We start from the raw sequence: 25,791 nt of genomic DNA, 5'->3' as shown, positions 1-25,791 counted from the left end.
GAAGTGCATGTACTACTTTGACAAAGACAATTAAATTGTTGTATAACTTGATCGACTATATGAGGTGGTCTTGTGGGTAAAACTGTATATAAAGACGGTGACCTTACTGTTACCTCTGTTATTGCCCACTTCTCTTTTTTATCACACAATATTAAAGAAAACTCAAAATGCAGTTGCACAAGTACAGGTTGCCTGAGGTTAGCTGGCTGGTGATTTCCATGTCTGTGCATACTGATGGATTACAGGAAACTACATGGTTGGGAGAGGCATTAATATAGGCTAATGTCGTTTAGCTAGTCTCCAAACCACTACATTTTGAATGGCAATAAGTACAGTTTAAGCCAAATAGTTTTGTAAATACTTTAACATGGTACTTCATTCATTCATTCATTTCAATTTATTTTTATGTTTATATCCAATTAAGGTTCAAGCATGCTATTCTGGACACACACCTCAGCTCAGAGGGTTAGTTATTAGTTGTTAGTGGTTAATGAGAGAGAAGAGGGTATATATTGGCCTTGCACCTACCTATTGAGTCGTTAAAACTTGCTTTGGGTGGGAGCCAGTACCGGGTTGCGAACCCAGTACCTACCAACCGTATGTTCAATGGCTTAACCACAACACCACTGAGACCGATACATGGTACTCATATCAAGCCCTGTTTATACTTAAAGCTATCACTAAACTAAATGGTTTCATTCTAACAGGGTGCTCATATCAATGTAAACAATATCAATCAAAACTTGTTTTAAGAATACCTTATTTGGAAATGAAAATTTATTTAATTTTTATAATATTATGTACAATTCAAGACAATATTTCCCACAAAGTGTCATTGTGTTCCCATGTCAGCAATACAACTTCAGAATCAAGCAAACTGCCAGTCAGTTATGTGGTGAACCGATACATTCTAAATTTAAAAGTTACAAACTTCAAGATCATCAGAACTTTATTCATCGAGTTCCAGTTACTGAAGATTTTAAAATATTGTCCCCTGTTTATACCCTGATATACCTGGGAAGTTTTATATACGTATTCCCAGAGAAAGCGTTCTGCAGTCATCAACCATTGAGGGGCAGGATGCAGCTCAGGTAGACCATTTGCTCACAGTGCATTCAGGAATCAGTCACCTCTGACTGGATTTTCCCCTGTCATCAAACCCCATGGTATGTGCTGTCTTGTCTGTATGAAAGTGCATATAAAAGATTTCTTGCTTCAAATGGAAAAATGTATCAGTTTTTCTTAGACTGTCAAAAATTACTAAGAGTTGATGATTAACAAATCAATGTGCTCAAGTGGTGTCATTAAACAACACAAACATTTAACGTCAAGCATTGACTTGAAATAGGAAGTAATCGATGATGTCTACTGATGGTAACTGATCTTTTGGCCTTGGTGGTGTTGTGGTTAGGCCATAAGGCTGGTAGGTACAGGGTTTGCAGCCCAGCACCGGCTCCCACCCAGAGCAAGTTTTAATGACCACTACACCCTCATCTCTCTCACTAACAACTAACAACTAACTTATTTTCCTAGACAGACAGCCCAAATAGTTGAGGTGTGTGCCTAGGACAGCATGCTAGAATCTTAATCCGATATACCGGTAAGCACAAAAATAAGTTGAAATGAAATGAAATGATCTCAAACAATATAAATGTGATGGAACGTAAATATGATTGAGAATATAAACATGATGTAGAATAAACATGATCAAGTATAAAACGGACTGCATATTTACGTAAAGCTATTATATAACAGCAACCAACACACAATATTTTAGTGGTGAATATACTGTTTTATAATTTCTTTTTTTTCGCATTCAGCAGGGCGTGTCGTGTTTGATCAGTTACATAATGTAGCAAATAACGACTGAAGCCGGAGTTGTCTGAAAAGAACACGCGGAGCCATGGAGATAATGCTAAATGATAGTTGTCAGTGAAAACCCTCGGGCTGGACAAGGGATAGGTGTGCTGGGACAATCATATCGGGATTCATCTCACATTAATTAAGAAACGTAAGACTAAAATTTGTTCAGGAGGAGGCCGATTTCTTAGTGCTTTCATTCACGCAGAATCCCGGCTTTGTGTTTAACACAGCGGTCCACTTATTTATGGGAAGTGAAGCAAAGATGGAAAGAAAAATGACACCCACAAGAGGGGGGCTACTGTCAGTCCACAGAGGATTGGGGGTGGGCAGGGGTAATTAATTACCACGACACCGTAGGAGTCCAAGGCCTTTCACAAATAGAAAGAAACCTGTTGTTCGCTGGAGTGTCAAAACATAAATAGGTATTCATCAGTATCGGCGCTTTGACAACAGTGTTTAAAAAGTGTGACACAAACAGATTACCGATTTTCAGGTGGGTAATGGACCAAGGTGCGAAACGTGTGCTAGCAGCATCCATTGTTCTCGTTAACAGGTACAAACAAAACAAACACACAGGTGATCATCAGACGTTCCTCACCAAACACCTTTTTACAAAACTGTCAATTGTAATTTGGCCAAATCAATACTGCACACAATAGGTGAGGGGAAGAGATATTGATATTTATAATTTAGCATCGGAAGTGACTGAATAAATTATATTGGTGTGACAGAACGATTAGGTAAAGAGTCTCAAATTAAACAGTTTACGTAACCACCTATTTACAATTAATATTTTAAACATGAAAATCTTGCATATTTTAAAATTTAATTTTATATTTAATAGCTATGTTATTGAGTAGTAATACTTTATAGCAGACTTGTAACTACCCCCATGTATTAACAATGTGCTTGGGTGTCATTACTCCAACATTTAATTTTATATTTAATAGCTATGTTATTGAGTAGTAATACTTTATAGCAGACTTGTAACTACCCCCACGTATTAACAATGTGCTTGGGTGTCATTACTCCAACATTTAATTTTATATTTAATAGCTATGTTATTGCCAGTAGTAATACTTTATAGCAGACTTGTAACTACCCCCATGTATTAACAATGTGCTTGGGTGTCATTACTCCAACATTTAATTTTATATTTAATAGCTATGTTATTGCCAGTAGTAATACTTTATAGCAGACTTGTAACTACCCCCACATATTAACAATGTGCTTGGGTGTCATTACTCCAACATTTTTTTCCTTATAAACCCTTCAACAATGCATAAATCTCTTAACATCTTTTTTTGCTATATACATTTTCCATATCAGTGAAAGTACACTAAAAAGTGATGACTTTGTTATGTAGCCTTGTCAGAGATAAATTATCCTCAACTGAAGGACAATTCCTACAAGTCACTGCCAGTATAAACACTTTATACTAGTCCTACAGATTTCTACTACATCCCCCTCCTCCCCCCCCCCCCCACACAAAGTGAATGTACACCTTAGAATTGTGGGCCATGGGCAGTTGAACTGTTACAGGGTTGACAGGACAGTAATTAAATCAGGTACTCAGAATACACCAAGTCCTTAGGTATTAAATAAATCAACTTCCACCAAAAAGATTTGAACTAAGGACTCCCAGTGTGAGATTCCAACATTCTAATACCAACAGAGCTACTAAGAAACTTCCCACTAAAGAGTATTTCATATCAAGACTACTATACTTTCAGAACATTAAAGACACAATGAATTATAAAAAGTTAAAGTTAAAGTTTGTATTGTTTAATGACACCACTAGAGCATTCATTTATTTATCATTGGATGTTAAACATTTGGTAATTTATTCATATAATCTTAGACAAGAAACCCACTGCATTTTTTCATTAGTAGCAAGATATATTTTTTATGCACCATCCCACAGATAGGACAGCACATACCACAACCTTTGATATACCATGGGCCCACCGACGTAAATCGATACCAAACTGACAACGAATGAGGCGAGCGCTTTACCACTGGATTATGTCCTGCCTCCAGTGAATTAGAAGAAAAGTAATAAACCTAGAAGTGACTATCAACATGAATACCGACTGAGCTAAATGCCACTCCTGCCTCCAGTGAATTAGAAGAAAAGTAATAAACCTAGAAGTGACTATCAACATGAATACCGACTGAGCTAAATGCCGCTCCTGCCTCCAGTGAATTAGAAGAAAAGTAATAAACCTAGAAGTGACTATCAACATGAATACCGACTGAGCTAAATGCCGCTCCTGCCTCCAGTGAATTAGAAGAAAAGTAATAAACCTAGAAGTGACTATCAACATGAATACCGACTGAGCTAAATGCCGCTCCTGCCTCCAGTGAATTAGAAGAAAAGTAATAAACCTAGAAGTGACTATCAACATGAATACCGACTGAGCTAAATGCTGCTCCTGCCTCCAGTGAATTAGAAGAAAAGTAATAAACCTAGAAGTGACTATCAACATGAATACCGACTGAGCTAAATGCCGCTCCTGCCTCCAGTGAATTAGAAGAAAAGTAATAAACCTAGAAGTGACTATCAACATGAATACCGACTGAGCTAAATGCCACTCCTGCCTCCAGTGAATTAGAAGAAAAGTAATAAACTTAGAAGTGACTATCAACATGAATACCGACTGAGCTAAATGCCACTCCTGCCTCCAGTGAATTAGAAGAAAAGTAATAAACCTAGAAGTGACTATCAACATGAATACCGACTGAGCTAAATGCCGCTCCTGCCTCCAGTGAATTAGAAGAAAATTAATAAACCTAGAAGTGACTATCAACATGAATACCGACAATGTATTCCCTGGTTTGATACAGGTCTCTTTAATAGAGATATCACAGTGGGCATGCAGTGGTGACTCTCTACCACAGTGAGCTGACCACTGGACAAGCTAAGGGATGTAAGTATCGGGATGATCTATGATTCAGGGAGTGTTTCCTGTGCAATATGTCTAGACACTCTTAATTAATACGTCCTGGAGAAATAATCCCATGACTTTCTAAACAGGTGAAATAAAAAGAAGAGTGTTTATTGTGACTTTTGCATCTTATTATTAAAATAAAAGAAGGTAAACGGGATGTTTGTTTTATCACATGCCAACCAATTGTTTAACCATTAGCTTTTGGGTGTAACAGATGGTAACAATAACATTATCTGGAAACAAGAGAAGAAACTAGCTGCCATCATATAGGTAGCTCCTTCTTGTAGCAACAACAGTATTTTATATGCACCTATCCACACAACTGATGTACAGTACCACAGGTTTTGATATAATGTACCAGTCAGGGAACACTAAATGGAAGAAAAATAATTTAAAAGGTCTACTAATGATGATCCACCCATTGACCCATCACTCGTCGTGTGGAAGTTCCACCACTTGTATTAAATTAAAGTAGGGGTCAATTTTACAAAGTCTGTTTTTTTAGTTATATGCATTTAACTACATAAATTTACAATGCTTAAACACCTGCATTAAAAAGAAATCAGGCTTTGTAAATTGGGGCCCATGTTTAACCTAGGATTATTATAAATTGAAGTGTGTAGAAATAGACAGAAAAGGAATTCACACTTGGTCTTGAGAAGGATAGGACACCTGCTGCACCTAATAAGTTTTCAGTTGTAGGCACTAGATGAGATGGGGACTAACCCCCCTCCCCCCACCCATCTAGTCCATCTCATTGAGAGTGATAGACGGGGGTCACATCTCAGGGGAGGGCTCTGCTATACTCAGTTACATCTTTATCCACCATTTAACACAAGTGGAAGTCACTGAAATTTTGCTAATTTGAAGAAGAACAATATATGTATACAGACCATCTGTTACACCCAAAAGCTGGTCATATATATATAAATTAAATTATATAAATTAAATAGCTGTAATTAATTTTAGGGGACAAATATGCACTGGTGTAGGAAGTGGGGGGCAAGGGGGGCATGTGCCTCCCCCCCCCCCCACTTTGTGGGAGCAGCAATGTTTTTTTATATATTTATACATGTATTTGCATGTGTGTATATATATATATATATATATATATATATATATATATATATATGTGTGTGTGTGTGCGTGTGTGTGTGTGTGTGTGTGTGCGGGTGCGCACGCCCCTACTTTTTGGCACATTCCTATGCCAGTGATATAAATGTACTACGGTACATTACATAAGATTACAAGATCAGAATTAACAACAAGAGATGAACACATGAGTTATTCTAACCAAGAAATGCATTAAGAAAGCTATGATATAAGTAGATGTCCACGACCACCAGGGGTTCCATCATTACGCAGGGACAAGCTCAACTCAGCAGGTGGATCAGGCTTATACCCAGCAAGCTACTCCCAGCGGTTACACCCTGGTTACACAGTCTCATCTCCGCAAAAGAAAAGAAAGGCTTAAAGTGAAAAGTTGAATGGCAGTTGCATCGGTACATTGGGTAATCTGGATCTTCAGAAGGAGGTAGAGAAATGTCAGGAGATCACAATGAAGCTGGCAGACAGCACAAGGAGGGTTGTCCCTGTTGGTCACATCACATTAAAGAAATGGAAAGCAGCAGCGGTCACTGACCTCGTGGGATATCTCCAGCACTTGCACCCAAATCTGTGTCAATCTGTGTTCTGACTCTCTTTTAGAGTGTTGTACACACAAAAGCCGTGACACACAATCACTTTTCAGACTTACCCCACATAGTCTGGGTGTCACACTCGGTTATGTTGTGAGTGTCTCACAAAAACAATTATTAGCTGCTAAAATACATCGTATTGTGTTCACTTTGACCTGCTTTATTAACCACCTGTACATAAAGAACATTTCCCAGTTTCAAATGCTATTATTTTAAAGTCCACCTACTCATAAAGACCACTTTGTAGATTCCTAAATTACTCAAGAGGATATAATAAACAAGTTTCCAATTATCACATTTATGTCCTGAGTGATGTAATTTTCACTTGTCACAAACTTTTATGAGTGACAAATAAAAATTACTTTTTGAGGGACATAAAGTTCATAATCATTTGTATTGAGTTTATAATTCTATCTGTTACCAAATGCTATTTTCCTTAAAACATTTGTTATGTTTTACATGCACATGTACTGACCGCATACAAACCACTCTACCCATTCTTAAAATGATTTTCCTTAAAACATTTGTTATGTTTTACATGCACATGTACTGACCGCATACAAACCACTCTACCCATTCTTAAAATGACATTTGTATTGAGTTTATAATTCTATCTGTTACCAAATGCTATTTTCCTTAAAACATTTGTTATGTTTTACATGCACATGTACTGACCGCATACAAACCACTCTACCCATTCTTAAAATGACATTTTATGAATAGACGTCTAACACTGGAAATAGAGATGTGTAATGTGACATCATTTTGTATGTCTGCCAATTTGTGATGACATCACATTTAGTACTATAACAAGGTCACTGGTAAGCGCTAAATTGCCCAATACCACAGTACATTACGTAAATGATCCGTTATGAGTGACCACTAGGGCAACAAATTGGGTATTTGTAGACAGATTGTACCGGATCTGTCAAAGGTTTGTAGGTGTGTGTAGAAATAGAAAGTAACAATATGTATTTTTCTAATACCAGTAGTCAGTTTTATTCCAAATGATAATTTTTTATTTTTTTTTCACAAAACTGACAATCCAGTAGTATTTTGAGGTATGACCATTTAAAAAAAAAAACAAGACATTTATAAAGAACCATAGGTAAATTGTAGCCAACAAAACACAACTAAATGAATACAGATCTGTGACTAAACTTCACCAATATAGTTCAAACTACAAGAGTTCCTCCCATTCCCCACTAATAAATGTCTATTTTAAAAATATTTCATTTTATGCTATCAATATTAGAGTTAGTTTAGAGATAGGGTTATGGTCTGCTTTTATTAAAAAATACCAACATAATGTTTACATTTTGTAATTCAGTATCATACAAATTCAATAGCCTGAACTCCTTTTGTACCAGTTATATTAATGTTCTTTTATGCTATGTGGCTACCATCACAGTAACTAAACCAGTGCAACAGGAGTGGGGGTGGGGGGTCAGAAGTGAGATGGTGGAGGGTGAAGGACACAAATGAGATTAAAGATGTTAAGTATTTGTAAGACCTGCCAAATACAGATTACGGGATTATCTGCATTGAAGGGTAAAGATTATGTAAATCATACACTACAATCAGCTACAAATAATAAGACACTATAAAAAATTGACCTAATCTGACTTAATCATTGAGGATTAGCTTGGCTCATCTTGTCAGGGAGTTGGGATCATTCTGACTTCCTGCTGGGTTGACAATTCTACCCTAACACACCAAAGATCTCAAAGGAAGGGAGACAATGAGGTTAAACTCCCACTGAAAAATTATGTTTGAAAATACATGTAATAGATTCAAATGATGTTGTGCATGAACTGTATTACTATGTAAATTTACATCAATTTTGTTTTGTTTTGTTTTGTTTTTTTATTTTGCTTTGCTTTGCTTTGCTTTGCTTTGCTTTGCTTTGCTTTGCTTTGCTTTGCTTTGCTTTGCTTTGCTTTGCTTTGCTTTGCTTTGCTTTGCTTTGCTTTGCTTTGCTTTGCTTTACTTTTCTTTGCTTTGCTTAAATAAGATGTAGAAAAGAATTACATGGTTTAAATGTGGGGATATGAAATCTGCTACTACCACATTGGCTATCCTTTTTGATTAGCATTAGCAACAAAAACTTACAGGGATACATTTTACTGGTGGTACGACCTTTGATAAATCAGTCATGAGGCGCTGGGAGGAATTAACAAAAACACTATTGTGTCTGTAATGGGGACATCATGTACTTTTAGGAGCAATCTGCAATTGAGTTTTTTTAAATCCAGCTATTGAGATAAATCCAGGTATTGATGTGTAAATTGTAATGTGATAGGTGAGTTCAGGTGTGAGTGCAGACTGGTGGGTGGTTTGAGGGTCGAAATAACCCACTGCTCCAAACAAATTAAATTTTTTAAATTATAATTTCTCAAATCCAAACTCCTGGAAACATTACTCACCACACTCTAGTCCCTCTGTTGTACAATGTCCTGCACATGCATCTGTAGTTATTTAAGTAAAACATATTGTTCATACAGTGCAAGCTGTCTAGCAAGGCCACCCCATTATTGCAAAATATGTCCTTTATGAGCAGATAGTCTATATACAGAGGTAAAACATATTTTGTATATAGAATAGATATACCTGAACTGATCTTCGAGACAAGGTGCAGTTATTAAAAAAAATAAAAATTATATCACAATTAATTTTTCACCAAAAAGTCAGTGAAAAATAGAGGTAAAGTATCTTCATATGTGGAAGGAATAAAAATTTTGAAATCATTTTAAAACAAGTGTTGTTATATAAGGTGCATAATGTTTTAACAGAGAGAGAGAGAGAAAGAGAGAGAGCAAGATAGATAGAGTAAGTGAGAGAGGGAGAGACAGAGCGAGAGAAAGAGAGAGAGAGCAAGATAGATAGAGTAAGTGAGAGAGGGAGAGACAGAGCGAGAGAAAGAGAGAGAGAGCAAGATAGATAGAGTAAGTGAGAGAGGGAGAGACAGAGCGAGAGAAAGAGAGAGAGAGCAAGATAGATAGAGTAAGTGAGAGAGGGAGAGACAGAGCGAGAGAAAGAGAGAGAGCAAGATAGATAGAGTAAGTGAGAGAGGGAGAGACAGAGCGAGAGAAAGAGAGAGAGCAAGATAGATAGAGTAAGTGAGAGAGGGAGAGACAGAGCGAGAGAAAGAGAGAGCAAGATAGATAGAGTAAGTGAGAGAGGGAGAGACAGAGCGAGAGAAAGAGAGAGAGAGCAAGATAGATAGAGTAAGTGAGAGAGGGAGAGACAGAGCGAGAGAAAGAGAGAGAGCAAGATAGATAGAGTAAGTGAGAGAGGGAGAGACAGAGCGAGAGAAAGAGAGAGAGCAAGATAGATAGAGTAAGTGAGAGAGGGAGAGACAGAGCGAGAGAAGAGAGAGAGCAAGATAGATAGAGTAAGTGAGAGAGGGAGAGACAGAGCGAGAGAAAGAGAGAGAGAGCAAGATAGATAGAGTAAGTGAGAGAGGGAGAGACAGAGCGAGAGAAAGAGAGAGAGCAAGATAGATAGAGTAAGTGAGAGAGGGAGAGACAGAGAGAGAGAAAGAGAGAGAGCAAGATAGATAGAGTAAGTGAGAGAGGGAGAGACAGAGCGAGAGAAAGAGAGAGAGCAAGATAGATAGAGTAAGTGAGAGAGGGAGAGACAGAGCGAGAGAAAGAGAGAGAGCAAGATAGATAGAGTAAGTGAGAGAGGGAGAGACAGAGCGAGAGAAAGAGAGAGAGAGCAAGATAGATAGAGTAAGTGAGAGAGGGAGAGACAGAGCGAGAGAGAGAGAGAGAGCAAGATAGATAGAGTAAGTGAGAGAGGGAGAGACAGAGCGAGAGAAAGAGAGAGAGCAAGATAGATAGAGTAAGTGAGAGAGGGAGAGACAGAGAGAGAGAAAGAGAGAGAGAGCAAGATAGATAGAGTAAGTGAGAGAGGGAGAGACAGAGCGAGAGAAAGAGAGAGAGCAAGATAGATAGAGTAAGTGAGAGAGGGAGAGACAGAGCGAGAGAAAGAGAGAGAGAGCAAGATAGATAGAGAGTGAGAGAGGGAGAGACAGAGCGAGAGAAAGAGAGAGAGCAAGATAGATAGAGTAAGTGAGAGAGGGAGAGACAGAGCGAGAGAGAGAGCAAGATAGATAGAGAGAAAGAGAGAGAGAGCAAGATAGATAGAGTAAGTGAGAGAGGGAGAGACAGAGCGAGAGAAAGAGAGAGAGCAAGATAGATAGAGTAAGTGAGAGAGGGAGAGACAGAGCGAGAGAAAGAGAGAGAGAGCAAGATAGATAGAGTAAGTGAGAGAGGGAGAGACAGAGCGAGAGAAAGAGAGAGAGCAAGATAGATAGAGTAAGTGAGAGAGGGAGAGACAGAGCGAGAGAAAGAGAGAGAGAGCAAGATAGATAGAGTAAGTGAGAGAGGGAGAGACAGAGCGAGAGAAAGAGAGAGAGAGCAAGATAGATAGAGTAAGTGAGAGAGGGAGAGAGAGAGCGAGAGAAAGAGAGAGAGAGCAAGATAGATAGAGTAAGTGAGAGAGGGAGAGACAGAGCGAGAGAAAGAGAGAGAGAGCAAGATAGATAGAGTAAGTGAGAGAGGGAGAGACAGAGCGAGAGAAAGAGAGAGAGAGCAAGATAGATAGAGTAAGTGAGAGAGGGAGATACAGAGCGAGAGAGAGAGAGAGAGAGAAAGAGAGAGAGAGAGAGAGAGAGAGAGAGAGAAAGATAGATAGAGTAAATGAGAGAGGGAGAGAGAGAGAGACAGAGCGAGAGAAAGAGAGAGAGAGAGCAAGATAGATAGAGTAAGTGAGAGAGGGAGAGAGGGAGAGACAGAGCGAGAGAAAGAGACAGAGAGAGAAAGAGAGAGAGAGAGCAAGATAGATAGAGTAAGTGAGAGAGGGAGAGACAGAGCGAGAGAAAGAGAGAGAGAGAGCAAGATAGATAGAGTAAGTGAGAGAGAGAGAGACAGAGCAAGAGAAAGAGAGAGAGCAAGATAGATAGAGTAAAAGAGAGCGGGAGAGAGAGAGAGAGAGAGAAAGAGAGAGAGAGAGAGAGAGAGAGAAAAGAGAGAAAGAGCAAGATAGGGAGAGAAAGGGACAGGGACAGAGAGAGACAGAGCGAGAGACAGTGATACAGAGAGGGAGGGAGAGAGTAAGATAGAGAGAGTAAAAGAGAGAGAGAGAGAGAGAGAGAAACAGTGAGAGAGAGAGAGAAACAGTGAGAGAGAGAGAGACACAGCAAGATAGAGAGTTAAAGAGAGAGGGGAAGGAGGGAGGGAGAGAGAGAGACAGACAGACAGACAGCAATAGAGAGAGGGAGAGAGAGAGACAAGTTTTGAAAGATGGCTTTGGGTAAGAATAATGCATGTGACTTTTTTTTTTTTACAGAGGTAAAGGAACTGTGCTTGAAATGCTCTTTAAAAAAAGTGGTTGTTATGTAAGACGCAATTGCTGAAAGAAAAATAAATGGTTTGACAACTAACTTTTCACCCCAAAGATGTCATGATATGAGTAAGAGTAGAAAGAGAACACAGAGTTGAGTGTACAATCATGTTGTGATGAATAGTAAAACGGAGATAAGAGAAATGACAGCGCTGGTGGGCTGGCTGTGGAGAGTTTCACATCACCATGAATAACAGCAATGAGGGGCTTTAATATGACAAACAGGAAGGCTCTCACTTGAAGGATCTAGCACTCTCTGACATACCACACACCAACAAATATCCGTATTGGTGGCCTTAAAAGGACTTTCTTTATCTTATTTACTTTTTTTATTTAGCACTCCAGTTAAGTAAATCATTAGCTCTACTAAAAGGAAAGACAGAAATGGAGGGGTTGGTATAAACACAGAGATATGACAAGTGGCGACTTATGGCAATTACTTGTTTGCAGGAAGACTTTTGCTTTCAGAGAGACGAAGGAGCTACTGGTGGAAGCATTGTCTGCCTCTCTTGTTCACCGCACAATGTGGGGTTGTTAGTGGGCAAATCTCAGGTAAATACCAAACACTGGGTATGGCAGCTCAAAACCATGAAATGAGAGGGATGAAGGAACCGGAAATTAAGAAGAATACCAGTTCTGTAATGAGATATAAATGTGTTTGTCTTTCAAATGACACTTCTCAAACAATTGTGACACACCTTAGAGAACCTTTCAAATTTTGAACAAATGGTGTGCAAAGTAAATAGTTGTGTTCCCTGTCATGGAAAAATATGATAAATATTAGCTAGATATGACACTAATAGAAGAATGTTCTTACAAAACTCATTACGTCCAAGACTGGGGGAAATCCATGGAGATAACTGCCTAATGTTAAATTGTTTGTTTCATATGCTGTACAAGGTTACATACACAGTAGATATAAAAAAAATGGAATAAATCTAATTATTTGGTTGATATAAACCATTAGTATATTCATAAAGTTGTAAAGTTGTAATTGTTTAAATATAAAAACATTGTTCTTATCAAATTGACATCTCATAGACTTAATGAGTTTTTTAAAGGACTATTAAAAGTTATTAAAACTAACACCACCATGGTGTATAGCATACCAGGCCTGTCATTTAATAAGTAACAAAAAAAACTTAGTTCATTACAGTACATTGTTACATTCAAAAAATCACCTCAACCATAACAAAAGGTGATATATAAATGTCAACAACATCACCATTAAAGGAAGTCCCAGTAATTATTCTAGTCTTGCATATCATAAAATGAAATAATACATATTACATTATGTACAAAATAACATATGTACTGTTTACCAGGACCATTATGATAGGTTATCATGTGCATTGTCACATCTCTCACCCTGTGATTAATTCTGCTTACAAAACACTACCTACTGAGCACTTTAAATATGTATACATGTATACCAAAGGTTATTGCATGCATTGATGCACAGGCAACCTTCAATTAATACTGCATATAAAAAACCTGCATATATGTGCTACCCACCTGGGTATTTCTATGCTCATACAAAACCTTATTAAATGTACTGACATGACTGTGCCCTTAATTACTGCTGCACACACAAGATCAAGGTGTGAAGGATAATGGTGGGCTACCTCTCTATTAAATCTACATATTCAATAATACACATGCTAATATGAGCCATGACTAGACACAAGCAACATAATGTTAATTTTGTTACTTGGGCAAAGTGAAATAGCCCTAGTATTATCATTCTTTGTAAAAAATACAAATAAATCCCCCCCACCTCAGTTTCAATTACCTTTTACACATAATAAGGGTGGTTTAAGGGAAATAACTCACTGAATTTGTATAACCTTGGGCAATATATAGATTGATCTGGTTTTGTGACACTAGAGTAAAACTAATATTTGTTTAACAGTATGCTAGTATGTTGTATACCACTAATCAGAATTTACTTGTATTACATAGACTTTCTTTTCTATTATTCTAGGCCAAGTGTTCTTGTTTTTACTTATTTTCGTGCTTATATCCAATTAAGGTTCAAGCATGCTGTCCTGGGCACACACCTCAGCTACCTGGACTGTCTGTCTGGGTTAGTTGTTAGTGGTTAATAGTTAGTGAGAAAGGAGAGGGTGAAGTCATTAAAACTCACTCTAGGTGGGAGCCGGTACCGGGATGCGAACCCTGTACCTACCAGTCTGATGGCTTAACCACAATATCATTGAGGCCAAGTGTTAAAATAACTGTAGACACCAAATAGCTATAGTCTAAAATATGCTGAGGTGTACACAAACATTCCTGTTTCTTACAGTCAGCCACAAGTGTAAAATGTTAGAGAAATTGCTGGTGCAGTGATTTAAAAACACTTTCTTTCTTTTTTTCTATGGCTAAAAAATGTAATAAAAATAATAGTCTTAGACTTGTGAGATGTTTTGTACGTATAGCTGGGGTCATTGATCCCCTTTTAATCAAATGCTCATCAAGCCAGCGCAGTTTTCGTCATAACGGCCGCCTCATTCAGCCATGACGTTCAGAAGATTCCCTCCTCTCCCTTGGCCAGATGAGTGATAAATTAAAGAATATTTCAAAACAGTCACAGTTCAAATGTTGACACTGGGGGTAATCAGGTGGAATAAGTAAACCTTATTGTAAGATGGCTGTATTAACCACCTGCTGTCTTAGTGGAACACAAACAAGCACTACCACAAACAACGTCGTTAATGGATAGCTCACACATACAGGGCATGAAAAAAACATCTTTAAATATTGATTTACAATGCATTCACAGTAGTAAATGGTTTACAGATATGAGTTACATGTAATTATTAAAATGCATAAATTGAATAACAAATATACATGTATGCATTGCAATGATTAAAGCATATACTAAACCTTTTGTGCAGTGACAGATAAAGATTTGTTTTTAAAGTTAAAGTTTGTTTTGTTTAACAACACCACTAGAGCACATTGATTTATTAATCATCAGCTATTAGATGTCAAACATTTGGTTATATTTTACTCATATCTTAGAGGAAATCTGTTACATTTTTCCATTAGTAGTAAGGGATCTTATGCACTTTTCCACAGACAGGACAGTACATACCATGGCTTTGAAATACCAGTCATGGTGCATTGGTTGGGATGGGAAAACACCAGTCAGAGAATGGGTTCACTGAGGTGCTTCAATTCTATGATGCAAGCACCTCAGGCATTCTACTGACTAAGCTAGGTCCTACCCTCTAAAGATTTCCAAACATATGAAGTTCAATGGTATGAATGATTTGACTTGCACTATCGTGTTTTATCCTATCACATTCATTTAACATTAGACACTAAAACAAGGCTAGCAAGCACTTTGTGAGTGCTTGTCATCCTGAACATTTCTCAAGGTTCTTTAATTTGCAATAGATCTGGGTTTGTAACTTGAGACATAAGATTCATGTCTTGTCTTTAGATCTGGGTTTGTAACTTGAGATATATGGTTCAAGTCTTGTCTTTAGATCTGGGTTTGTAACTTGAGACATATGGTTCAAGTCTTGTCTTTAGATCTGGGTTTGTAACTTGAAATATAAGGTTCAAGTCTTGTCTTTAGATCTGGGTTTGTAACTTGAAACATAAGGTTCAAGTATTGTCTTTAAATCTGGGTTTGTAACTTGAAATATAAGGTTCTAGTCTTGTCTTTAAATCTGGGTTTGTAACTTGAAAGATAAGGTTTTTCTTTAGATCTGAATTTAAAACAGGAAATATAAAGCTTGTCGTCTTTCTATCTAGGAGACATAAAACTCAAGTCTTGTCTTTAGATGTGGGTTTGAAACTAAGATGTTGGTGTTGTGCTTAATTGATCTATAAAGACCTCACCACAATATCTTGAAATGTTACACTTGATCTACAGGAGAGGGAAAACTGACAGCTGCCACATAGCTAGCTACTCTTACTGAGAAATTTTAATATTTACTTTTCCATAGACAGAACAGTACATACCATGACCTTTAATATAGCATTTACTGGGCACTGTTTGGGATGGAAAAAATATTAGTCCATTGAGAGTGACCATTCTGTGACTGATTTCACCCCAGGTAACCAATATACAACAGAGCTATATCCTGCTACTGTTAAGACATTATAAGAAAGAACTACATCTTTTCTCAAAGAAAATATTTCTTTTCATGCATTGTAAATGTGATATTTAATTGATCCAGCCAAACTGCTAATAGCTGCAGTCATAGCTAGGACACTGACCGTACAGTCACAATGAAAAACATGCTGATAAGCATATTTGTACATGTGAAATCTTCAAAATTACCATGACTATTGGACACAGCATGCTGGATGTATGTTGACACACCGATCATCGGGAAACCAATAGTAATATGGTTTCACAAAAGGGGCTGAAAGTTCAGCAATATGCTGTGTGTGTGTCACCTATTGATTGCCTTGATGCATCTGTGAAACAAGACAAAACTTTATGATTGCTCCACCTGGAAAATGAGCGATACACAATAACATATTTCCTTAATCCTAAATGGACAATCTTAGCCACTGTTTCGCTAATAATTTTTGTCGATAATTGTGTTTGTGTCTGTGGACTGGCCAGAAAAATCAACAAATCTCTTTGTAGTGCAGTGTTTACACATCTCCGTCTGTCCCTCAGATAGCACAGGACTTGGGCCACGACCTTCAAAATGATGAACTCTGCAAAACATGTTTATCATCATATAATTGGATGGGTAGTCACTGTCTAGTACATTTCTCATTCACACTCAAGATCTGTTATAGATTAGTAAAAATATGGCAGAGGTGTGATAATGGCATTAAATTTGTTGGCTATTAGATTTCACATTTGCATGATAATAGTTTCACCTTTAAACATTTGCATCATAATGAAAGAGATAAATGAAGCATGAAACAGATTATTTCTATGTAAATTCCAATTATGTAAAAATACAGATATCAAAAACACATTTACCTATCTTTCATAAATAATGCATGAAAATTAAAATTACATTTTTAATATCATGGCATTAAAGATATGAGAAGATAAGTCCTATATGAAAATATGAATGTCAAATGTAGATATATAAGTTATAAAACGATGACTCTACTAATCAAGGCAGACAGATATTGAGACCTATTGTACCTCGTGTAAAACATTACCAACTGTTTGACATCCAGTAACTGGTAATTAATAAATCAATGTGCTCTAGTGGTGTTGTTAAACAAAAGGAACTTTAACTTTCATTGTAACTTAAGTGAGCACTCTGCCACAAGGCTAAATCCCATCCTGTTTATAAAAGAACACTTTACACAGGTTTATTTAGTTTACAAATGCATACATTTTATACTGTCTAGAAATGCCAGGGTTGACAATATATTCTAATTCAGTGAAACTCCTCAAAACCAGACCCTCTGTAAACTGGAATTCCCTTGAAACCACACATTGTTTAGTCCCTGTTTAAATATCAGTACAGAACATAACCTCCCTAAACTGGATATCGCTTAAAACTGGACTGTTTACTTGGACCATGGGTGCCCAGTTTAGAGGGGTTTTACTGTATGTTTAACTCATTAACTCCTGGTACCAAGATGCTGTAAGATGCTTTAACTTGGACCATGGGTGGGTTTTACTTGGACCATGGGTGCCCAGTTTAGAGGGGTTTTACTGTATGTTTAACTCATTAACTCCTGGTACCAAGATGCTGTAAGATGCTTTAACTTGGACCATGGGTGCCCAGTTTAGAGGGGTTTTACTGTATGTTTAACTCATTAACTCCTGGTACCAAGATGCTGTAAGATGCTTTAACTTGGACCATGGGTGCCCAGTTTAGAGGGGTTTTACTGTATGTTTAACTCATTAACTCCTGGTACCAAGATGCTGTAAGATGCTTTAACTTGGACCATGGGTGCCCAGTTTAGAGGGGTTTTACTGTATGTTTAACTCATTAACTCCTGGTACCAAGATGCTGTAAGATGCTTTAACTTGGACCATGGGTGCCCAGTTTAGAGGGGTTTTACTGTATGTTTAACTCATTAACTCCTGGTACCAAGATGCTCTAAGATGCTGATAAATATTTTGAAATCTATGCTTTTTGACCATGTAGGACATAAATGTAACAGAAAAATCAACTTCCACTGAGGGGATTTGAACCATAAAGGCATAAACTCTCAGTTTGATAGTCCAACACTCTACCACCTGAACTAATAGAGAAATTTCCACTAGCTACTGATCAGGTCAAAGGGTTTTACATGCACATTCAGAGCAAGCTGTTGTGGCACACGCCTGTCATGGACATGTGTCCACTTCTGCCAGCTCCTTCGTCCAGGATAGGACTAGCTACTATCAGTAGAAGCATATTATAACAACACTACTATATAAGTATTAAGAGCTAAACTGATCTCGCAGCCCGGTACCGGCTCCAACCCAGAGCGAGTTCTTAAGGGCTCAATGGGTAGGTGTAAGGCCACTACACCCTCTTCTCTCTCACTAACTACTAACCAACTAACAACTAACCTACTGTCCCGGACAGACAGCCCAGATAGCTGAGGTGTGTGCCCAGGACAGCGTGCTTGAACCTTAATTGGATATAAGCACGAAAATAAGTTGAAATGAATGAATGAACTGATCCCACTGAGTGAGAGTGGAGGATGGCAAGGACAACATCTATGTTTAGTGGGTGGTGGATCTGTTTGAATTTTATGCATACAAATAAAACAGAATACAATGAAGAGAACTTTTTAATGGCCATCCCAGCAAAGAGTTCATTGAGAATGTCACCTCTACTCTACACACATGCCTCCAAGATTATGGATGCACACAGGCCCTTGAAACAGGTACCCCTTTACAAACACCAATCCCTATCACATTACCACTTGCCAAACAGCACTCTTCTCACTTAGCCCTGACAGTGTTTGTTCACCTAGCCAATAAATCATATCATGTTTTGCACTTTTTTAATCACTCGTTATTTGCATTTGTGAAGAGAGACTGTAATAAGGTGACTGCGTAGTTAACTTTATAGGGGTCGCTTCCTGGCCTGGCAGCTTGGCCCCTTTTCTTAAGCTGGTGTGAGCACCGGAAGAGAGAATAAATCTGAATTTGAATGAAGTCACGAGAATAAGATGAATATATTAGAGGTGAGTAAAATGAAAGTGCAGGAGTGCAGTTGAAACTTGATAATACTACATCCGGTGCATTGTGTGCACTTCTTTCATTCATCATAATCTCTCGAGTTTCATTCTCCAAAACTCCCACATATAAACTTAATAAACGTTTTTATATTAAAGGTATTAAAAAAATACATATTAGTTTTATGTACAATGCAGTCAAACATATTCTAGTGTTCAATAAATGTTTTATAGTAAATTATTTTAGAAAAGACTTACAGTAAAATACTTTACTTTCAAGGGGTGTAATTTTCACGCAAAAGAAAAATCTCTATGTTCATGGAATTAATATTTTGAGCATCCTTAATTGAATTTAATTTTTTACACCACTATTATTTACCATTAAATCTGGTTTCCACTGTCAATGCATAAGCAATATTAACTGTTGATAGTCAAAGTTGTGATTATTGGGTGATCTACAACAATTAACTGGTCACAATCTGTTTTACAGTATTAGTTTCATATACAATGCAGTCAAACCTATTCTGATGTTTAATGAAAGTTTTTATCTTAAATGTATTTAAAAAAATAAAACACATATTTGTTTCATGTACAATGCAGTGACATTTGTTCTATAGTGCTTAATATATTTTTTTTATATTAAATGTATTGAAAAATCAAATATTTGTTAGTTTTATGTACAATGCAGTCAAACCTACACTATTGTCTACCTCTATAAAATAGTCACCTGTGTGATCTCATAAATAAAGTACATTTCAATTTGATTTATTAAGTAACTAAGTATGTTATGAGGACACATCATACAATAATTCACATGGTTAGTAAACATGTTTTTACTATATTAGAGTTTAATATATGGTACTTGATATATTTTGTAATGTAAAAACTTAATTACAGATATATATTATCAAAACATATTATTGCACAAGCGATCACAACATGCTACACTTAGCTCCCAGACATTACCTTCCAAGTAGTTTGCAGCCTTCTGTTTTCAATATTAATCATTATTTATATTCATGCAGGCCCTTTATAAGGGCCCTATGGGCAACCTAGGGAGACACCACAGCATCGTAGAGGTCTAAAATTAACGAGCTACTCTCAATTCACTAATATCAAAACCTATATTAGCTCGGCCATTTACCTTTCAACCGACCGTTCAAAATTGCGCCAAATTCCTTCAATCAAAATTGCGCACCCTTTTCTCTTTAACTGCTCCATTCAAATTCCATACCACCACTACCACCCCCACCCGCCTGCTACCGATTTGATCGGGCTGCTGGTGCTCCCTTGTACCTGCCAGTGCAGGCGGTCCCTCCTCTCCCCTCCCCCAACCTTTCCTGTGATGGACGGAGGAGCCAGCCAAGGCCGACTCTTGTGCCCACGACAGGCGTGTGCTACAACAGCTTGTTCTGAATGTGCACGTAAAACCCTATGACCTGACACATGACATTCATGCAGGGGGCGGGACGTAGCCAAGTGGTAAAGCGCTCGCTTGATGCACGGTTGGTCTGGGATCGATTCTCCGTCAAGGGGCCCATTGGGCTATTTCTCATTCTAGCCAGTGCACCACAACTGGTATATCAAAGGCCGTGGTATGTGCTATCTTGTCTGTGGGATGGGTGTATATATAAGATCCCTTGCTACTAATAGAAAATTGTAGCGGGTTTCCTCTCTAAGACTATATGTCCGAATTACCAAATGTTTGACATCCAATAGCCAATGATTAATAAATCAATGTGCTCTAGTGGTGTCATTAAATAAAACAAACTGTATTAATGCATATAGTACTGTAACACAAGCTGATGGGAGTTATTCATTATGGGATCAGTTTGAGATGTTATCGTATTTGACATTGATATTTAACCCTTTTGTAGTTCTATTTATCTAAAAGTCACATGCATGTTAAGGGGAGCTAAAATTACTTTCCTTGAACTTGTCTCAGGGGAGTGATAGGGAGCCAGAGTGATAGCTCCTCTTAAACAGTGAGGTCAGTTTATGTCCTGGGACTTTCTTTGCATGTCTTCTGCATTTAAATACATGCATTTTGTTTTGAGGAATGTCAGTCCCTGTATAAAACACCTAACATAGATTCAAAGAAGTAGCTACAGTCAACCTTGTCAAAACATTCTTTTGACACTGGTTTGTACAAAGATACATTTTTTAATACAATAATGATTTTGTTTTTCAGATTTCAAGCTGCAGTGATTTTTTTTACAGAATGTTTTGACTGTATTTTAATTATTAAGACTGTAAAGTATAATGAGTTATGTCCTGTGCTAGTTTTTTTTACAGAATGGTTTGACTGTATTTTAATTATTAAGACTGTAAAGTATAATGAGTTATGTCCTGTGCTCGTTTTTTTTACAGAATGGTTTGACTGTATTTTAATTATTAAGACTGTAAAGTATAATGAGTTATGTCCTGTGCTATTTTTTTTTACAGAATGGTTTGACTGTATTTTAATTATTAAGACTGTAAAGTATAATGAGTTATGTCCTGTGCTAGTTTTTTTTACAGAATGGTTTGACTGTATTTTAATTATTAAGACTGTAAAGTATAATGAGCTCTGTCCTGTGCTAGTTTTGATTTAGAAAACTAGTCTGGGAGTGGCAGTCCTTTTTGTGGCGGTGCAGGAAGGATGACATTGTATTGTCCAGTAAAAGATCTCGGGAGTGGCTGTCCTCATATAGATGAGGCACTAGATAAAGATTCATGAAATCAACCACTATCAAACGGATGGCCATGCCAGGGGTACGAACAGAGGGAGACATGCCTGAACCTTAAATGGATATAGGTATGTAAAACCAATTTCAGCTTGACCACTATTTTGCTCAATGTCCATTCGACTCTATATTGTGCTGAGATACGATTTTGATTGCAGATAATGGTATTGTCTTTCAAATAAGAAGTAGATATTTTAATAAGGTATGCTCTCACTGGTCTAAGCACCTATACTGGGGCAAGCCAGCATGTCTTATCTGTTGTTTTAATGGTAGGTCAATCACTTAGATACCCATTACACCTGACCCCTGGGTTTCTTCTCTTGAAAACTTGACTGATTGCGGTTTCTAATTCTCTACACAATGTGTAATGTCAACAGTGCAAAGAGTCCATTTTTAAACCTGAAGAGTCAAGATACACAACTTCAAAGAACACATTTCTTGCATTTGCATATCTTTACTGAATGAAAACATCACTGTGAATAAATGTGAGTCAACAGCCAAAATGAAAATGGCTAATCCATTCACAATAGCAGGATTCATGCTGCATGGGTTGACATCACAGAACAATAAAGACACCTCCAAAAAGGGTGCTTCAGACTCAAATGAGGATTTAATATGCATAAAGTTTGTATGGAACAAGCAGTAAATATCCTTAAAATTTGCTTTGATTTCCCACAGGAATAGGAGAATTTTTTTTTAAAGAATAAATCAATGTCATGGAGAGAGCCAGAAAAGGGAGAGAATTCATACGGCCAGATGTAGCCTCATGAGAATTATGGTGATCTGATGGAAATTTTTAGATTACAAGACATCATCAACATAATGAGAATTCTGTAATGAAAAGAAACCAACACCATTTAATAATTTATGAAAATATTGCTCTAGAAAAAAGAAGACAGAAGTGAAAATTAAAATTATAAAGAACAGGAAATGTTAAGAACATACACATTGGTAAAAAAAAAAAAAAAAAAAAAGACTACAAGTCACGGACTTGGTTCATCATTATGGCTAAGTGCAATTTCTTCTGGATTATTCTTGTGAATTAATGAGATGAGTTGAGTGGTTCAGTGTAGGCAGGGATGGACCATCTCACGATCTGTGATTGCAGTCGTGATCCTTGTGTGACATGAATTTTAAAATGCAATAAAGAATCCCAACCCATGGCCATTACCTGTAAGCAAGGTAGACTGCATGCATAATAAAATACTAAATGTGCAATCAAGTATTTCCTGTTATTGAAATCAGTGTGATGTATATTTGGCAACCGGTCAAAGAAAATGAACATGTGATATCTCAGCTTGTGGTTTTATTAGGGACTACTGCGATGAAAAGTTAAAGTTTGTTTTGTTTACTCACACCACTAGAGCACACTGACTTACTAATCATCGGTTATTAGATGTGAAACATTTCGGTAATTCTGAGTACTGGGATGACACAGGACAATTATGATTATGAATATTAGAAGAAAAAAAAAGAAAGTTTGTTTTGTTTAATAACACCACTAGAGCACATTGATTTGTTAATCATCAGCTATTGGATGTCAAACATATGGTCATTTTTGACAGTCATAGAGAGGAAACCCACTACATTTTTTCATTAGTAGCAAGGGATCTTTTATATGCACCATCCCACAGACAGGATAGTACATACCACAGCCTTTAATATGCCAGTCGTGATGCACTGGCTGGAATGAGAAATAGCCCAATGGGCCCACCGATCAATCCCAAACCAACCGCTTTACCATTGGGCCCCGCCCCATGAATATGAGAAGAAACAGAAACACAGCCCACTATTTGTAATTATCAGCTACAGTGAAACACCTCTAAACAGGACACCCATGGAACCAAGTAAAAAATATGCTTTAGAGGGGTATCTGGTTTAGAGAGGTTCTATTTTATACTAATATTTAATTAAAAACTATGAAAAAAGTTTGGTTTTGATAAAATAACAGAGGGTTGAATTTTAAAAGGTTTCATCTTATGATAGTGAGGATAATATAGCCTTTGATATACTGGTAATGAAGGAAATGGAAATGTTTTATTTAACGACACACTCAACACATTTTATTTATGGTTATATGGCGTCAGACATATGGTTAAGTACCACACAGATATTGAGGGAGGAAACCTGCTGTCACCACTTCATGGGCTACTATTTTCGATTAGTAGCAAGGGATCTTTTATATGCACCATCCCATAGTCAGGATAGCACATACCATGGCCTTTGATGTACCAGTCGTAGTGCACAGGCTGGAGCGGGAAATAGCCCAATGGGCCCACTGACGGGGATTGATCCCAAAGCGACCATGCATCAAGCGCGCACTTTAGCATTGGGCTACGTCCTGCCCAAGTACTAAGTAATGAGGTACTTGTTGGAGTGGACTGCATCCTGTTGGAGTGGACTGCATCCTGTTGGAGTGGACTGCATCCTGTTGGAGTGGACTGCATCCTGTTGGAGTGGACTGGATCCTGTTGGAGTGGACTGGATCTGGACTGGATCCTGTTGGAGTGGACTGCCTCCTGTTGGAGTGGACTGGATCATGTTGGAGTGGACTGGATCTGGACTGGATCCTGTTGGAGTGGACTGCCTCCTGTTGGAGTGGACTGGATCCTGTTGGAGTGGACTGCATCCTGTTGGAGTGGACTGCATCCTGTTGGAGTGGACTGCATCCTGTTGGAGTGGACTGCATCCTGTTGGAGTGGACTGCATCCTGTTGGAGTGGACTGCATCCTGTTGCTTCAGACAATTTCATACAGACACTAGAAAACAAACACAGCTAAAACTGACAGTAATTAAATAAGTAACCAATAACATAGCTTTTTACACTTAAACTTCAGTATTACTTAGTTAATGTCTAAAAGTACATGGGTTTTTTGTTTTGTTTTTTCTATTTTTATAAGTATATTACATTAAAGAACTTCAGCAGCAATAAATTAATCAGATTTAATTACAAGTGCCAGATAGTTTTCAAAATGTTAATTATCTTGCTTCAGTGGCAAAAGGTTAAAAGAAAAAACCGGGGAAAAAACATGTTCAACAAGAATACTTGTGCTACTACCTAGAGGTGAATCAGATATCATGATGTAAGACTTTCTAAAAGTTAAACTAGTAAATATATGAGAGAGACACAATCTGTTATGTGAATCAGATAGCATGATGTAAGACTTTCTAAAAGTTAAACTAGTAAATATACGAGAGAGACAATCTGTTGCGTGAATCAGATAGCATGATGTAAGACTTTCTAAAAGTTAAACTAGTAAATATACGAGAGAGATGATGTAAGACTTTCTAAAAGTTAAACTAGTAAATATATGAGAGAGACAATCTGTTGTGTGAATCAGATAGCATGATGTAAGACTTTCTAAAAGTTAAACTAGTAAATATACGAGAGAGACAATCTGTTATGTGAATCAGATATCATGATGTAAGACTTTCTAAAAGTTAAACTAGTAAATATACGAGAGAGACAATCTGTTGTGACGGGTGTGCAGGGCCTATGCATGTTTCGTGTCAGATGGTAATACCAATATAAATGTTTGTGTCAGTAATTGCGTTCTTGGTTCAAGTACAACTAGCTGAATTTTACAAACACAGATAGCGGTGTTGTAACTTACAGGTTGCAGGTCAAGAGCCAGCACTCCCATATCTGATTAAACAAACACTCATTGGCTGTTTTTATAAATAAAACTAAACTAAATTATTCTTGCCAGGAAGTCATTAAACACTTCACAATATTAAAATGCGTAATAACGCTTACACTGTAGGCATATAATCTCTGAATTGTTCTATAAAATGTTTTCTACACTTCACCAAAAATGAAAAGATATTGACAATGTCAGGACTATTTCATTTGTATTGAGTATTTATTTTTAAATAAAGCCACAAAATACCTTAGATTAAGTTATTTAATAATGTTTGTTTTTTGTTTTGTTTTTTTTGACCAAACTGGAAATTTCATTATATTGCTGTATAATTTAATTAATCATTCAAAGTGCACTAAGTGACAAGAAAAATGTGATTTGCAATAAT

General features: G+C 37.3%; 1 protein-coding gene and 1 long non-coding RNA gene across 2 annotated transcripts in view; both read right to left on the bottom strand.

Annotated features, from left to right (window-relative positions):
* LOC121371723 overlaps positions 1-8,294 on the bottom strand; it is a 34,922-nt gene extending 26,628 nt beyond the window's left edge. Inside the window, exon 1 of the long non-coding RNA XR_005957822.1 lies at positions 8,128-8,294. This is a non-coding gene — a long non-coding RNA (uncharacterized LOC121371723). The remainder of the gene's footprint in view (positions 1-8,127) is intronic.
* Positions 8,295-24,114: 15,820 nt separating this feature from the next.
* LOC121370166 (actin cytoskeleton-regulatory complex protein PAN1-like) overlaps positions 24,115-25,791 on the bottom strand; it is a 45,806-nt gene continuing 44,129 nt past the window's right edge. Inside the window, exon 2 of the mRNA XM_041495279.1 lies at positions 24,115-24,521. Coding sequence (XP_041351213.1) covers positions 24,115-24,471 — 357 coding nt within the window. The 5' untranslated portion in view covers positions 24,472-24,521. The remainder of the gene's footprint in view (positions 24,522-25,791) is intronic.

The sequence above is a fragment of the Gigantopelta aegis genome, chromosome 4, assembly GCF_016097555.1.
Source record: "Gigantopelta aegis isolate Gae_Host chromosome 4, Gae_host_genome, whole genome shotgun sequence".
In the NCBI taxonomy this organism is placed as follows: Eukaryota; Metazoa; Mollusca; class Gastropoda; order Neomphalida; family Peltospiridae; genus Gigantopelta; species Gigantopelta aegis.
The sequence above is the reverse complement of the archived record's forward strand: the minus strand, read 5'-3'. Positions and strand labels throughout refer to the sequence as shown.